At 44.2% G+C, this 13,812-nt stretch overlaps 5 protein-coding genes across 5 annotated transcripts; 1 reads left to right on the plus strand and 4 right to left on the minus strand.

Annotated features, from left to right (window-relative positions):
• Positions 1-282: 282 nt before the first annotated feature.
• EAF01_009366 (uncharacterized protein) lies at positions 283-1,738 on the minus strand (the record flags this gene model as incomplete). The annotated part of the gene is made up of 5 exons (XM_038917622.1): positions 283-381; positions 431-833; positions 893-1,169; positions 1,221-1,363; positions 1,431-1,738. The coding sequence occupies 5 exons, from the start codon at positions 1,736-1,738 to the stop codon at positions 283-285; spliced, it is 1,230 nt and encodes a 409-aa protein (XP_038767227.1).
• A 651-nt stretch (positions 1,739-2,389) lies between these two features.
• On the minus strand, positions 2,390-5,337 carry EAF01_009367 (uncharacterized protein; the record flags this gene model as incomplete). Its single annotated transcript, XM_038917623.1, has 5 exons — positions 2,390-2,622; positions 2,676-3,494; positions 3,544-4,858; positions 4,904-5,214; positions 5,262-5,337. The coding sequence occupies 5 exons, from the start codon at positions 5,335-5,337 to the stop codon at positions 2,390-2,392; spliced, it is 2,754 nt and encodes a 917-aa protein (XP_038767228.1).
• Positions 5,338-7,130: 1,793 nt separating this feature from the next.
• Positions 7,131-9,072, minus strand: EAF01_009368 (uncharacterized protein; the record flags this gene model as incomplete). The annotated part of the gene is made up of 3 exons (XM_038917624.1): positions 7,131-8,227; positions 8,391-8,693; positions 8,750-9,072. 3 exons carry the CDS (start codon positions 9,070-9,072, stop codon positions 7,444-7,446), a joined length of 1,410 nt encoding a protein of 469 aa, XP_038767229.1. The 3' UTR covers positions 7,131-7,443.
• Positions 9,073-10,689: 1,617 nt separating this feature from the next.
• On the plus strand, positions 10,690-11,439 carry EAF01_009369 (uncharacterized protein; the record flags this gene model as incomplete). Its single annotated transcript, XM_038917625.1, has 1 exon — positions 10,690-11,439. One exon carries the CDS (start codon positions 10,690-10,692, stop codon positions 11,437-11,439), a length of 750 nt encoding a protein of 249 aa, XP_038767230.1.
• Positions 11,440-11,736: 297 nt separating this feature from the next.
• Positions 11,737-13,731, minus strand: EAF01_009370 (uncharacterized protein). The gene is made up of 2 exons (XM_038917626.1): positions 13,245-13,731; positions 11,737-13,140 (listed from the first exon to the last, which is right to left on the minus strand). Exons 1-2 carry the CDS (start codon positions 13,436-13,438, stop codon positions 12,006-12,008), a joined length of 1,329 nt encoding a protein of 442 aa, XP_038767231.1. The 5' UTR covers positions 13,439-13,731; the 3' UTR covers positions 11,737-12,005.
• Between the last annotated feature and the right edge of the window lie 81 nt (positions 13,732-13,812).

A 13,812-nucleotide genomic window follows, 5' to 3' on the forward strand; every position in this document is an offset into this window, starting at 1 on the left:
TCTTCGCAGCCACTAGAAAACTAATCTTGGCTAGCCTTTTTCTCTTTCTTGATATAAGCATCACATTGAATGAAGGTTGTATCCTTGGCAGCACAACCGAGTAGGAGAAATATTGCAGAGATAAATGGATTAGTCTGTTAACTCGCTGTAAATGGTATATATACAGACCGGATGTTATACTCATAAGAAAACCAGCCCAGCCATGCCAACCCTAGACCAGCTCCGACCTGCTAAAAACCTCCAGCCGTCATGTTCGCATTACACTTGTCGTACAAGGGTATTCTAATTGGCTTTCTTTGCCTCTTCTTCCTCGTTCCAAGGGTGTTTTATAGTCAAGCACCAAATGTCTAAGTAATCGCAAATAGTAACAATTACATCAACCTTACAGTGTCAGCAAATGACAAGAGAGAACAGAGGAACGGATACTCACCACAAAGCTTCCATAAACTCCAACCGCCACACCAAGCATGCAGAAGAGATATGCCACCTGGTATACACCACCACCAAGAGCACTTGGCCATCCAAATCCAAAGTTCTCCTTCAAAAATGGTCCTACAGAATCAAAGACGCCATAAGCCAGCGGTAGGTTCAATACATTCATGTAAGGGAATGGCAGTTGGACCAAATGGGCAGTGATCATCTGGCCCACCGAGTAAGCATTGACAAGCCCGGCGAAGAAAACGAAAGGCACGAGATGATTGTAAAGAATCTCAGGGTTGAGATAAAGGTAGGCTGGAATGAGCGACCACGTGAAGAAGAAGGGAAGGAGACCCAAGAGCGCGCCTCGAGATCTGTCTCCACGAGCTCTGCGAGCTTTGATCACATTTATGGAGCTGGAGGGGTCGTTAGCCGTGAGACATTTTTGACAAGGGTCAAGGAGGGGTAAATTTACCTTTGTACAGTGTTGAGAACCAGCACAATTCCACCTTGAACCATATACCACTCGTTGAATGGCAGTTCATAAACATATTCAGGGATAAACGCGTAATGTGGGATGCCAACAGTCCTGAACATCGATTGAGTCCAGAAGCTGGCACCGCCCTTGATTGCTGTAAACGCGTAGACTGTGATGAGAATAACAATTCCTTCCACAGGTCCAGAAATTAAGCCCAATGTCAAAGTCTTCGTGTGATATTCGTCCCAGGTTTGTACGTAAAATGTCAGGAGAGCTATCAATCGTTAGCATAATGCTGGTAGAAGGTGACAAATTGAGTTCGCACAAGCAAATAAGACCATGACTGTCTTCCAGCCCATTCCCAAGTTCTGCGAAGCCGCGAAGATCAAGCATTCGAGAGAAGTATTGACTGCGTCAACACCATGATCGAAGAGCTCTCCAAGCGGTCCACTCTGATGTGTTCGTCGTCTGTAATTTTGACGCGCTAGGTCAGCTTTATTCCTTTCGTATCAATTGCAAAAGAATGTAAACATACGCCTGAGTCCCATCGACCGCGTCAAAGGTTTGATACAAGAATAATCCCACAGCCCAACTGGCATACACCCAAGGTGGACAATCCACATCAAGCGTTGGATTATACCACAGCAAAGTCAGGATATTGATGACGACGAAGCTGAAACCCGTAAGAGTAATCAGATTCGGCGCCATGCTCATCGGGAAACATTCTATCACAAAATTCGTGTAGAATGGCTTGAGAACATATCGAGATAAGAGGGAATGGTCGACGCCGGAATATTTGTACTTCTTAAGGCCTGGAAGTTTTTCTTGTCGTACGTACACCATTGTGACGAGACCTTGGGTTGTTTAGGAGGTACTTCGAGTAAGGACAAATTTCATGAGAAAGATATGAAATACTTGGACAGTGTTCTTTCGTTCTTTGTGGTATCTGAAGGAAAATCGAGGCACCTTCAAATCAAGAATTCTAAATTCTAGAAAAACGTGCCAAGCCCCAAGTTATGCAACGTCATATCAGTACCGAGCTTTTCAGGCATTTTGATAGGGGCAATCAGTAAAGAAACCTAGGGCCACAGAGCCGACACATTGTGCAATGAATTGCAGAATTTTCTGCAAAATACTAATAACTAAAAGGCAATGTGAATGTTCAAGTGAATCACATCAATTGAAATTACGGATTTGATTGCATATTAATAACTCAGATGAGAGTAATACTGCACAATTGAACAGTAGACTACCTAGGTGGGTACCTCTCGACCTGTTCATCTGGAGAATGAACTACAGGAACTATGAAAACACGAACATGTCAAATCTTATTAATTGTGATACATTTCATATTTTTGACTCGATGATTCATGCTGTATCCTTCATCTTCCATGAGGTGAAGCCAATCCATTTTTCCACAGCTTCTTATACCCATTATCTAAACAACAATCATCAAATGCACCCAACTTTCAACTCCATGGAAATCGCTGACCCCTAAGCAACAGACCCAATAACCAAAGCTGCGATCCCTTCTTCCTCACCACGAACCACAATTTTACTTGTGACTCCTGACTTACTAGAATAAGCCATCCGGATATTAGCCACAACTCTTCCACCTGTGACTGTTTTACCAAATAATTTGAGTGTGTGAGTAGTTGTATTGATTGGCACATCAGTGCCATCAAGGGGTTGTAGTGAAAGTGTTTTGGCAAGTTGTTCAGTGGCATCTGTGAAATCATTAACTTTTCACTCAAAAGTATTCCACGGAGTGAAAACGTACCTGCTATACTCTTGACACCACTCAATTGAAGCGTCTCTTCAGCTTCCTCGCCGGAAGCACCCACTTGCTCCCAAATGTGATTGAAGTTACCGGCAAAAGCAGGGACAACATAGTCACTGCCGGTAAGTTCGAGATCCTCGACTTGATACTCATCATCGTAACCAGTGTCTTCAGGCTCACCAGTTGTTGGATCGATTTCTTTCGTGGTGAACTTCAGGATATTTGTAAATGTGCTTGAAGGGAAAGCAGCTTCACCACTGATTTTCTTGAAAGATACATAAATAGTACCGGGCTCATCAGTTACAAGCTTAGTGGCAGGAATGATGAAATCTTCCTCGAGCTCTTCTTCATCAGATGGGCTAGCAACCACGGACACTTCTTCGAGAACAGTATCTGGCAGGGTATTCTTAACCTCGTATTGAAGAACAATATGTTCCTTGAAGATATGCTTGACGACGGTAACGACGTATTCAGTTTCAGATTCTGTCAATTCAACAACAGGAGATGACTTCAATACAGCACCATATGGCTTGAATTCTGGAATGTTGAGTAGCTCCTGGGCATATTTTTGAGCAGTTGCAGAACCGGAAGCAACAGCTTCGGCGCCAGATTGCGAAGTCTTGCTGGGACCAGATTTTGGAGCCTTGATTGTTGGTGTGACTGTTGTGAGCTTCTTGGTTCGCTCCTCTGCGTCTGCTTGCTCCTTGGTAACAACTGGAACCGAAGCAATATCGAAGGGGTTATCGAAAGTTGATTTGTCATCAGCTGTGACGTACATAACAAGTTGATGCTCGAGATATGGCAAAGCGAAAGTGTTTTCTGTAATGGTTAGAGTTGTTCAGGGGAAGTTATAATTATCAAAACATACCGTTTTTGATGAAACGATCCGCTGTATCGTCAGACTCCGACATTAATCTCAAGTTCAATGCAGCACGGTCACGAACTTCATCATCAACATCATCCAAACATCTGGTCAGGAGGACGGTAACACTGCGCTTGACTTCTGGATCTTTCTGTGACACACCGAATTTTGCCAACGCTGTGACTGCGGCAGCTCGTACAATGGCATTCTCAAGAACCACTCGATTGTAGATATATCTAATGTACTTGGTAGGCTGAGATGTTTTTGGGCCTTCCAATCCGAGAAGATGAAGGATGCGCACAGCCAATTTTGTGAACTCACAATCCTCAATGAATTCACAGAGATGTGCCAACGCATCTTCTTTTGAATCTGGAACGAACTTGATCAAGTCAAACATGCTCTCCACTACAGCGCGCTTAAACTCATATCCTCCCTCATCGCGAAGTATACCACTGAGGAATGCTAACATGCCGGCTTGCTTGTTGGGGAACTTTAGACAAAGGGTACGGATGGCTTCCACAATGGTAATCTTGAACTCGTCTGTAATATCAGCCATGAATCCTGAAATTTGCTTCATCAATCGATCAACACTGGCTTCGTTGCCGGTCTTCAAAAGGGTGGTGATGGCAAAGGTAGCAATTGATCTATTGGAGTTCGAGATAAGAAGTTCGATATCTGGGTTGCAAGGATGGACAGCTTGGGGCTTGAAAGAGGCGAAGTTGTGAAGTATGCGAATCGCAGCAAACTTGGTGACAGCTCTTGGCGAGGTAAGGAAAAGCTGCAAAACATGAATGGCTTGAGTAACTTCAGTATCTGTGACGTCTCGCATGTCGCAAATAGCTTTGGCAGCCTCGAAATTCACCATTTCACTCTTGTGTCGGAGCCAGCCATCCAAGAGTTGCATCATTGGTTTTCGGAGTTGTTGATCTTCTTCTGCCAGTTGTGCTGCTAGGCGGACAAGCATGACAGTGGCAGCCGGACTCTTAACAGCTCCTGCGGCCCCAAATTGCTGAACCATCTTAACTAATGCCATTCTGTCGTGCATCCTCATTTGATATAGAAGACCAATCGCATGGTATTGTGTCATTGTTGAGTTGTTAACTGGCATCTGGCTGCTGGAAGTCGAGAAACCAAGGGAGAATCCACCCGACGATTTTGTAGCTGTTGCAGCTTCTTGTGTTTCGCTTTGCCATCTTCGAACAACATCGCGAGCTATAGGTAATAGGTGGTAAGAAGATATTAGGGCAGCAGAGGATACGGAAGGGTTCTTGTCGACAATTGCGGTCTTCATTACTCGTTCAATACTCTGGACTGTGGAAGCCTGTTTGTGTCAATGATATCCCTCAAAATAATCCAGCGCACTCACATCAATGATACGACACAACGCCCGAATGGCATTTGGTCTGTAGATTGCATCTGTTCCACCACCAGTATCCTTCATTATTGTACTTGTGACCATAATAATATCCTCAGCGGAATGCGCCAATTCCTTAATGATAAGGTGGACCATCTGCCGCAGGCTGGCATCTTTATTTTGGAACAGCTTCGAAATACCAAAGAAAAGGGTAGTGGCTTCGTTGGTAGGGAATTTCTCGCCGGTGTATAACAAAAGCGCAATCTTCGTAAGGAGAACACGACATCTTCGAGGTTGTATAGGGGAAGAATTGAACAATCGAGCTTTGAATGTTAGCTTAGCTGGCCTGTTATTGGGAATGTTCACCGACCTTCTTGGAAAACAGAGGTTCTATCCACACGCATGATGGCCATTTCGCCATCTTCATCTTTCTTACTGTAACTCATGATGTGCAAGGTATGCTCCCCAGCGTCATGAATTGAGAATCAAAAGAAAGTCGAGTATTGCTGCAATTGTGGTCTTTGAGGTTGCGATACGTCGCCAAATCCACTATGTGTTGGCGTGAAGGAAACAATTCGATAGGGGTGAGTATAGACGTTTCACAGATGTAAAAGGAACGGCTTTTGCCGAGAATGTCCCTTTCCTGGATAATTCCGCCCCGCTCGCTACTCTACCGCGGGCTAGATTCTGTTACGCAGAGTAGTTCAAGTCATGAAAAGAGGCCGAAGAGCAGAATATCAAGAAACGAATGACATTCAGAGAATCAAATTGTCCGAAGCATTATTTCTGATTTCCCCAAAAGGTAGGTCTCAGATATTGAACTTCGAAACTTAGAGGTATCGAATCGCAAAGGAAGATATCGATATCTTTTATATGTGTCACTACACATTCAACCAAGCCGACATCATCAGTACCAAAACGACGAGAATTATAGAATGTCCCAATCAGTAAACTCCAATTAATATGCCAGAATCTAAAGAGTTAGGAAAAAGCGAAGCTCGATACTGATGAGTTACCCTCCTAGTATTCATGGAGTTTAATGGCTCGGCTCTATGACATTAGTTGGTTGACTTTCCCAAAAGTATGTCGCAAGTAAGAAGCATCAGTCGAACTCCTAATACTAAATCCAGTGAATGAGATGAAGAATTTTCCTCCCCAGACATATCAAATCAAAAAATCTAAATCTGTATTAATCTCAATCGAAAGCCTGCAAATTCCAAAGCAATCTGACTATGATTTTATTCACTCTTACAAAGTGGTTCATTACCACAACATAATTGAGCTTTGCTCGCTCGGGAGAGAAGATGGCATTCGTATCATATCACATTACTTCTAAACTTCAGAATTTTTTTGAATGTCAAAATCGTTTGGTCTTTAAAGAGCATCATTTTTCCGAGTAGCTGATTAAGTTAGGGGAATGCAGTGTCCCCGATGGGCTACCGATTTGATTTCCTATGATTTCCCTCACCTATATATCCACAAATCTTTCAGCCTCCGTGCAAGTACTTGGTGTCCGATTATTAGAATCTTCTTATACATATATCACATTACGGTATTGTTTCAACTTATCTCTATCACATATATACACTGCATTTCATTCATGGCCCGCAAATGTCGCAGTAGCGCTCAGCACTCTGAATTTACTGGAGAGCCATAAGCCCCTTCGGTTATATTGACTTAGAACGGGTCCACATATATACATCTGACGGCTCCGCCTTAAACTTTGGGAATGGAGTCGGGAAGTACATACAGATTCAGAAAGGAGTTGGCAAGAGGGAGAGCGAATACAATCGCAAGGTGAGGACCTGATTGACCATGGGATTGGAACCTGGAAACTGCATTTGACCAAGGTCCATGTTATACAATGCAACCTTTTCTGTTCTGAATAGCGAGACTGAGGAACCATCAGAAAGGATGCGTTGTCACAAACTAGCTTGGTCAATTGGGACCTGAACACACCTTTGATTGACTACAGAAGTATTGGCCAGTACAATGATCTCAGGTTCATCATTGAGTATTGAGTTGTAGGGTTGCCCATAAGAATAAGTGCATGATTCTAGCCCAAGGAAATCATCGGCCAGCTTCAATTTGTTCATTGAAGAAGTCTTGAATATTAGTACGTCGACTCCGAAGTGAATTGCAGATAGCCTCCGCTTCATGGACAGGACATTACTCTGCAAAACTTGCGTACCTGGAAGGGGAGCTCACACTTGCATAAAGAGACGAACATACTTATAACACTAACGAATTTTCTTACTTTGGATTTCTTTCTATATTCATCTATTTCATCTATTTAAGTGAGGTGGCTGGCTATTGCCAGTCCTCATTGGTATCTCATCCATCGCCTTTAAATGATGCTTTTGCACATCATACTAAGCAAAATTGCAACCGAAACTCCCCCACTCTATGAAACACCTTTCGCGATGCATGTATATTTTTGGAATGTTCGCTCGCTTCTCAATGTTAAAAAAGAAGCTGTCCGTTCCCATGTTCCAAAGAAGATATGCCGCGCCCACAACAATGCAAAAAAAGCACTAGCGAAAATGAAATGATCACAAGGCTGAATGCCAACCTTCCTGCTCCAAAGCCCACTTAACAGCCTCATAGACATCCACAACGATTGCCTTTGGCTTGTGGGCAGGAACTGTACCACTTCTATAAACACCGGTCTTGACCAGAACGGAGGTCCAGTCTGTGCCGTGAGATGATTCGAATTCGTTGGCACCGCGGATATCCGATTCTGGATTGTCACCGACCATGAATACGCGCTTCAGGTGTGGAATCTTTCGCTTGGACTCGCCACTGCCACCAAGCATGTGCGTACGATATTTGTGGAGTACACGCTCAGCATACTTGTATGTCGCTGGATGTGGTTTACCAATAACAGTGCGTTCTAACTTTGCTCCACCGGTAGTAGCATTCCAAACGCCTTCGAGGGATGCCTGAAAACCGCCTTGGCCAAGACGAGGCATGTGATGATTGGTTGCCCAGAAAAGATCTGGATTTGAGAAGAACAGCTTTGGTTGTTCATCCTGTTGCCAACCGTTGTTGGGTAGTGAAGCGTCGCCGTTCTTGGAAGAATAAGTACCGAGAATGCCCTTTTCGGACAAGAGTAGATCAAGTACAACTTGAGTGTCCAAGGCCCAGTCGCGAGGATCATTGAAAATCATAATGGCATCGAATTTGAGAGATTCAGAAAGGTTGTGTAGATCAACTGGTCTGGGAAGAGGGCGTGTAGCCTTGCTATAATACTCGCTAAAGATTTGGTTGAAGGGCCAGATGGTAGGATAAGCCATGAGAATATCACCAGGTGTGACGACCTTATTGAAACCATACCTGTGTATTCAAGGTTAGCTTTGTCTCCCAGAGATGTTTGCTCCTTGCTTGAGATATTTGCTAGGTTTTATATCAAACCAAAATAAATTCACCATGTGAGATTTTATCTTGTGAAATAAAGCAGCTGATTGGGGGAGGAGGGTGAGGGGGGAGAGGAACTGACATTTCTGCAACCTTGCGACATTTATCTCCATCTCCACCAGTGACAAGAACTGTCTTATCCTTAAGACTCTCCGTTGTTTCTGACCCCTCAACTAGTTGTTTGAATGGTGTGTGTGATTGAACAAAGTTTTCCTCAGTAAGAGGAACATTGAGTTTTTTGCTCAACTCTGCAACACGAGCACTTTCATGTTTGCCTCCTCCATTGGTCAATAAGATAAAAGGGATGTTGTTTGAATGGAGTAAGTTCAAAGCTTCAGATGCTCCAGGAATTGGCGAAGAAGATCGAAGTAGAACACCATCAATGCTAAAACCAGTTAGATTGGAAACCAGTTGTATGATAATGGTTAAAAAAATACATACTCAAAGGCAAAAGCAAATCCTGGTAGGAGGTTTGCAGCTACAGGAGTTGCAGTACTGGACCGACGTTGGTGAGTGATGGGAGACATTGCAGCTTTGATCGCTTGTTTTGGGGAGCAAGAATTGGCAGAAGAAGAGAAAGAAGTTGATGGCAGTCGAGAAGAATATATAGATCTTCGTTGGGTAGAAGCTGGCTTAGCAAAGTTCGAGATAAAGCTGGTTATCCTATTCACAGACTTCCCGCTTTTCAGCATTATCGGATTTAATAACTGGTAGCGCCGGGAGTTCACGGGAACCTTGTGGGATAGCTGGGCGATAAGGGACATTTTTAATAGTTGTATGTGGGTGCTACAGTTCAACGAATCTTTGGGTGGGAGTGAGGCACATGTGAAGGGTGTGAAGGGTGTGGAGGGTGTGAAGGGTGTGGAGGGTGAAGCGCGTATGAAGTGAATGAGTTGGAGTGTGGAGATATATTTTGCTGTGTTTATCTTTATGTCTAAGTGGTCAAAGCTTCATTTTCAGGGGTCCCCGCCCAGCATCCTTACAGTTTTTGCAAGTTGGAGCTACGGTCTCAAGACGATTTGATAGCTCAGATTGTTTCCATGTGAAGTATTGATCATTGGTGTCTGCCGGAGAGACAAGCAATACTGGAAGGAAAGATTCCGACTGCTTAGAATATACCACACATTCAAGACTATCAATTAACTATATTCAAAAAATGAAACTATTCGAAAATCATCGAAAGCTTATGCAAAGAGGTCTTGACCAATCCTTGCGCCTACGAAAGCTTTACTATCTACCCGGTAATCCAGCTGTTCAGTATAGCCTGTTAAGCCAATAACAAGACCAAGAGTTCAAACGGTACCTTTCCCTCGGACCTACTAATTTACCCTATCTCTGGTAGGGTTGATACTACTGTGTGACGCATACACAAGTAGGGCAGGTAGCTACCTCCCCAGTCACATATCGTCTGACATGCTGGTGCTAGCACATATCATTTTAAGATCTCCAGATCCATTACATTTCCGAGGGTAGCCCTTGAAGAACGCTGTTTAGGGGATCAAACTGGGGAGATATGTACCCCAGCTCCAGGTTGGGGTCCATGGATGAGAGGACCGTCGAGGTATCTGGTAAATGGTTCAAGGGATCGGAATGAGCCGTACCATTTCTCTGAGTCTGAGTTCATTGTCTCACATATCCTTTGAGTTGGTTACTTGTTGGATACTCCATCTGCAGGATCCACTCCTCCATGGCTGTGTGTGCGTATGCGTATCTACAACATGAGGCTGAATCCCGCTTCATTCGAATAGATAACATTGACACTCGTCAATCTCTCCTTACCAAACATGACACTAGATATATCTCTAGCATTTCACGATTAAGGATTTGAATTCTGTTTGTCGTACATACTTGAGAAGGCAATCAGTTATCGCTGGAACAGAAGCATTCGTCTGAGCTGTCGTGAAGCATTCCTATAAGCTTATGTAATCACAAAACCACTAAACGCGATAATTCGCGGTCGATCGCGCTTCTCAACCGGTTTCATGAATGAATTTAAGTTAATACAATCCCAAATCCCTGAAGGTTATCTTGCATGAGCCCCTCTTTCATTTCACAACTCCATTGCACAATTCTCAACCTCCTCTTATTCTTGATCAATATCGAATCAGTCGTCGTCATCATCGTATCAATTGCTTTTGTATCTAGTTCATCAACTTTCATCTCGTTGTACATACATTCATTCAGCGGCCGCCCAGTTTAATAATTGACTTCGAACATTTCTATGCTTTGTCCTCAATTTCGACACCGTAGCTCCTTTCGACTTATCAAGACAAACTCAATAACATCTCGCTATTAACCCGACTTTGACTTCATCAAACGGGGAGACATCCACCTAATACTCAACTTCTCATACCATCTCATCCAGCAACAATAATATCATCATGCCCGCCCGCCAAGCCAAACGCCCCTACGCCGGCTCCCAATCCCAAATAACCTCCTATTTCACTCCCGGCACCACATCACTCCCTGCACCCCCTCCTCCCTCTCAATATCAACCACCCACTCTCCCAAATCCCATCCAATCCTCCCTCTTATCCGTCGGCATGCGCATCCGCAAATCCGTTCCCGAAGGATACAAAACCGGTTCCTATTCCGCCTTCAATCTATTCTCCGATGTCACACCCGCCACAAAGTCAAACTTCGCATCCGCACCCCCCTCTTCCACACCCGCAGCACCGAAATACAAAGGAACAAGACCTCGTGCTGGAATTAGGGAATTGACACCTTTCTGCGGGTTGATGAAGGTTGGGGGAATGAGCGTACAAGGATACGATGAATCCGGAGAGGCAATTGAAGATGAAGATGAGGAGGACTATGAACAAAGAATCTGGGATAGCAGTCAAGAGAGCAATGATAGTGTCGGAAGTCACGGGGGTGTTACTGGGGCCAAGAGACGATTTGTTGACGAAGAAGAGGGAGAAAATGTATTCGGACAGGGTGCAAATGAGGGAAGAGCTTTGATGGATGTTGGAGATAGAAGAATTGCGATGCCGATGTCTAGGAAGAGTGAGAAGGGTAGAGGAAGTGGGATGATGAGGTTTGGTGGAGGTGAGAATGCGGATGTGGATTTTGGAGAAGCCGACTTTTTGGATTATGATTTAGCAGACGAGGTTCAAATGGGCGGTGTCTAAGAGAGGCCAGGGAATGATGTATTACCAACGGCTTCGGACAATTTTTACATGTTATGGGAGGTGGGATCTGTATTATGGGTATTAACGATTCGAAGTGTGTCCATTGCATACATTTGGGAAGGCGTTTCTGGATGGATTATTTGAGCATGATTGTATAGCCTAGAAGCTGCAATATTTGGGAAGGCTGCTAGCGTTCCATCGGTCATTATGTCATACAACACTTCCTGTATTCACATTTATTTCTACATAATTGATTATTGATCACATAAATCATGGATTGTATGGAACAGGTGAACGTGACAATAAAAACTGGTGTTATATTCAGCTCATGAGAAGCAAGCTGGTTCGCCTCATGTGCATCTAAAGAAATATTACTTGCCGCAAAACCTACTACAAAGATACTTACAGCCACGCATAACACTTCAGGCTAGAGCTAGAAAATAATGCAAAGATTAAGCTCTACTTGTTTTCACCACACATTGAAATGCGTTTGACGCACTTTTGCTAGATGAATCTTTGGCTGCCAAAACGGATCAAATGTTGTTATTAGGCAGCTCGAGGGAGTCCTACTCACCCCATACTTCCCTAAACTCCAGCAGATCTCTCTGTCCGTACATCTCACCTGCAATCGTGAGAATCATGTCAATTGTCGCTCTGGTATTCCAATCAGATGCTTGTCCTGGTGTGAGCACTGCCGATTTGGTTGTGGAGGGGGTAGATTCTTCTGCTTCGAGCGGCTGAGGACCTGCGATTGCTGTGGGACCAGCAAGCGGATTTGAAGCGAGATTAGCGAGTAAGCGGGCTTTGAGTGCTTCTAGTTCATGGGCTTCTGGTGCCGCTTCCGCGGCATCTTCTTCCGGAGTAATAGGCTTTGCTGTTATCGTTGACATCATAGAGTTGTCCGTCGAGTCTAATATCAGCGAGGTATTACTGCTGTTCTGTGTTACTTGGAGCTCCACTTCCGGCTGATCGTCAATCCTCTCTGTGTTCTCATCTTTGGAGCTAGTGGCATTTTCATCATCCACAGTTTCGACCTCATTATCGGCCTCAAATACCTTCTCCACCTCATCCAAGCCCTCTTTCAAGTCACTACCCGCCTTCAATCCAACACCAAGCATCACGGCTTTTTTTCCTAATTCCCTTACAACTCCTATCTCATCACTACTCAGCTCCCCTCTTACCGGAAGCCTCGCTAACAATGCCCAGATCCACATACTGACCTTCAAATTGATATCAGAGCCACATTGCAACAACGTGCCAGTCAATAGGAGCCTCAGTAGTCTCAGAACTGTGACCTTATCCATACTTGCGATCTGCACAGGCAGCGGATCAACCGTCTTCATCTTCCATCTCCACCACCTACAAAGCTTGGTGTTCAATACGCTTAGATATGTGGGATGATCTGCATCTAGATTTTTTACTAGGTCTGCTGGAGGAACTTGGTGCAGTTTGTCTCGTAGGGTTTCGAATCGCGTCAAGATAGAGTTGAAGTACGCCGATCGAGGATCTTGGCCATCGTGTACCTCATCCTCCATTTCGTCTTCAACTTCGGCTGCTGCATAATAAGCACCATCCTCATAATGTCCTCTAAAGTCGCCCACGCCACTCTCATATATCGATCGATCGTACTCGCCATTATTATTGGAGCTCGCAGTCTCTGCGGGAGCGTAGAAGATGGGTGGGAGGTCCTCTGCTTCGGCTCTGTACTTACAATTAGCAATAACTCCAATTGAATATAACATGTAATTCAACACCATCTCATGTTCATGTGTGCAAACATCGAAATTGACAAGGAGTGTACTCACCTAACTGATCTCAAATAGTTCAAGGCATCTATACCGTCCTCGTCTAAGCTGAGAGAATAATCATCTGCGGGAAGCGCACTTCGCTGCCCATAGATTGGATCTACGCGCGCTTCTATCACGGAATTCGATTTCTTATTTGAGTAAAGGTAAGAATTTGGAGGTGAAGGTGAGCGAGTGCGCTTCGTACCGGCCATGATCCCCAGGAGTTGTTTCTCAATTTCGTCTCGCAAATACGCGCCTAGCCCAGATTTCTTCAACTGTTATTTCAATATCCTCAACCTCCTTTTCAGAATCCAGATCGCGAGGGTTTTCCTATTTTCGAGATATGCACTTTAACGGACAGTGCTTTTCTTGCAAACTCGAAGATCATTGTTTTATATTCTTATATCTATGGGAGTAATTTGTGGTTCGAGCAAGCCACTCGTAAGGTTATTGAGCCTCAAAGGCCCAAGCTTCCTAGACGGCCAGGATTTTGCGTTCTCGAGTGCAAGATAATCTACAGCAGTAGGGAACGGAGGATGCGTGATATTTATTCCATGATAAATCGAATAAGTCTACAATCTTAGGG

Source organism: Botrytis porri (genome assembly GCF_014898465.1).
Source record: "Botrytis porri strain MUCL 3234 chromosome Unknown BPOR_013, whole genome shotgun sequence".
Taxonomy (NCBI): Eukaryota; Fungi; Ascomycota; class Leotiomycetes; order Helotiales; family Sclerotiniaceae; genus Botrytis; species Botrytis porri.

Excerpts from the sequence above, each read along its gene's own strand:
- EAF01_009370 (XM_038917626.1), bottom strand. The coding sequence starts at position 13,438 with ATGGCCGGTACGAAGCGCACTCGCTCACCTTCACCTCCAAATTCTTAC. Across the intron at positions 13,141-13,244 it reads AACTATTTGAGATCAGTTAG|AGCCGAAGCAGAGGACCTCC; the intron begins GTGAGTACACTC and ends TTGTAAGTACAG.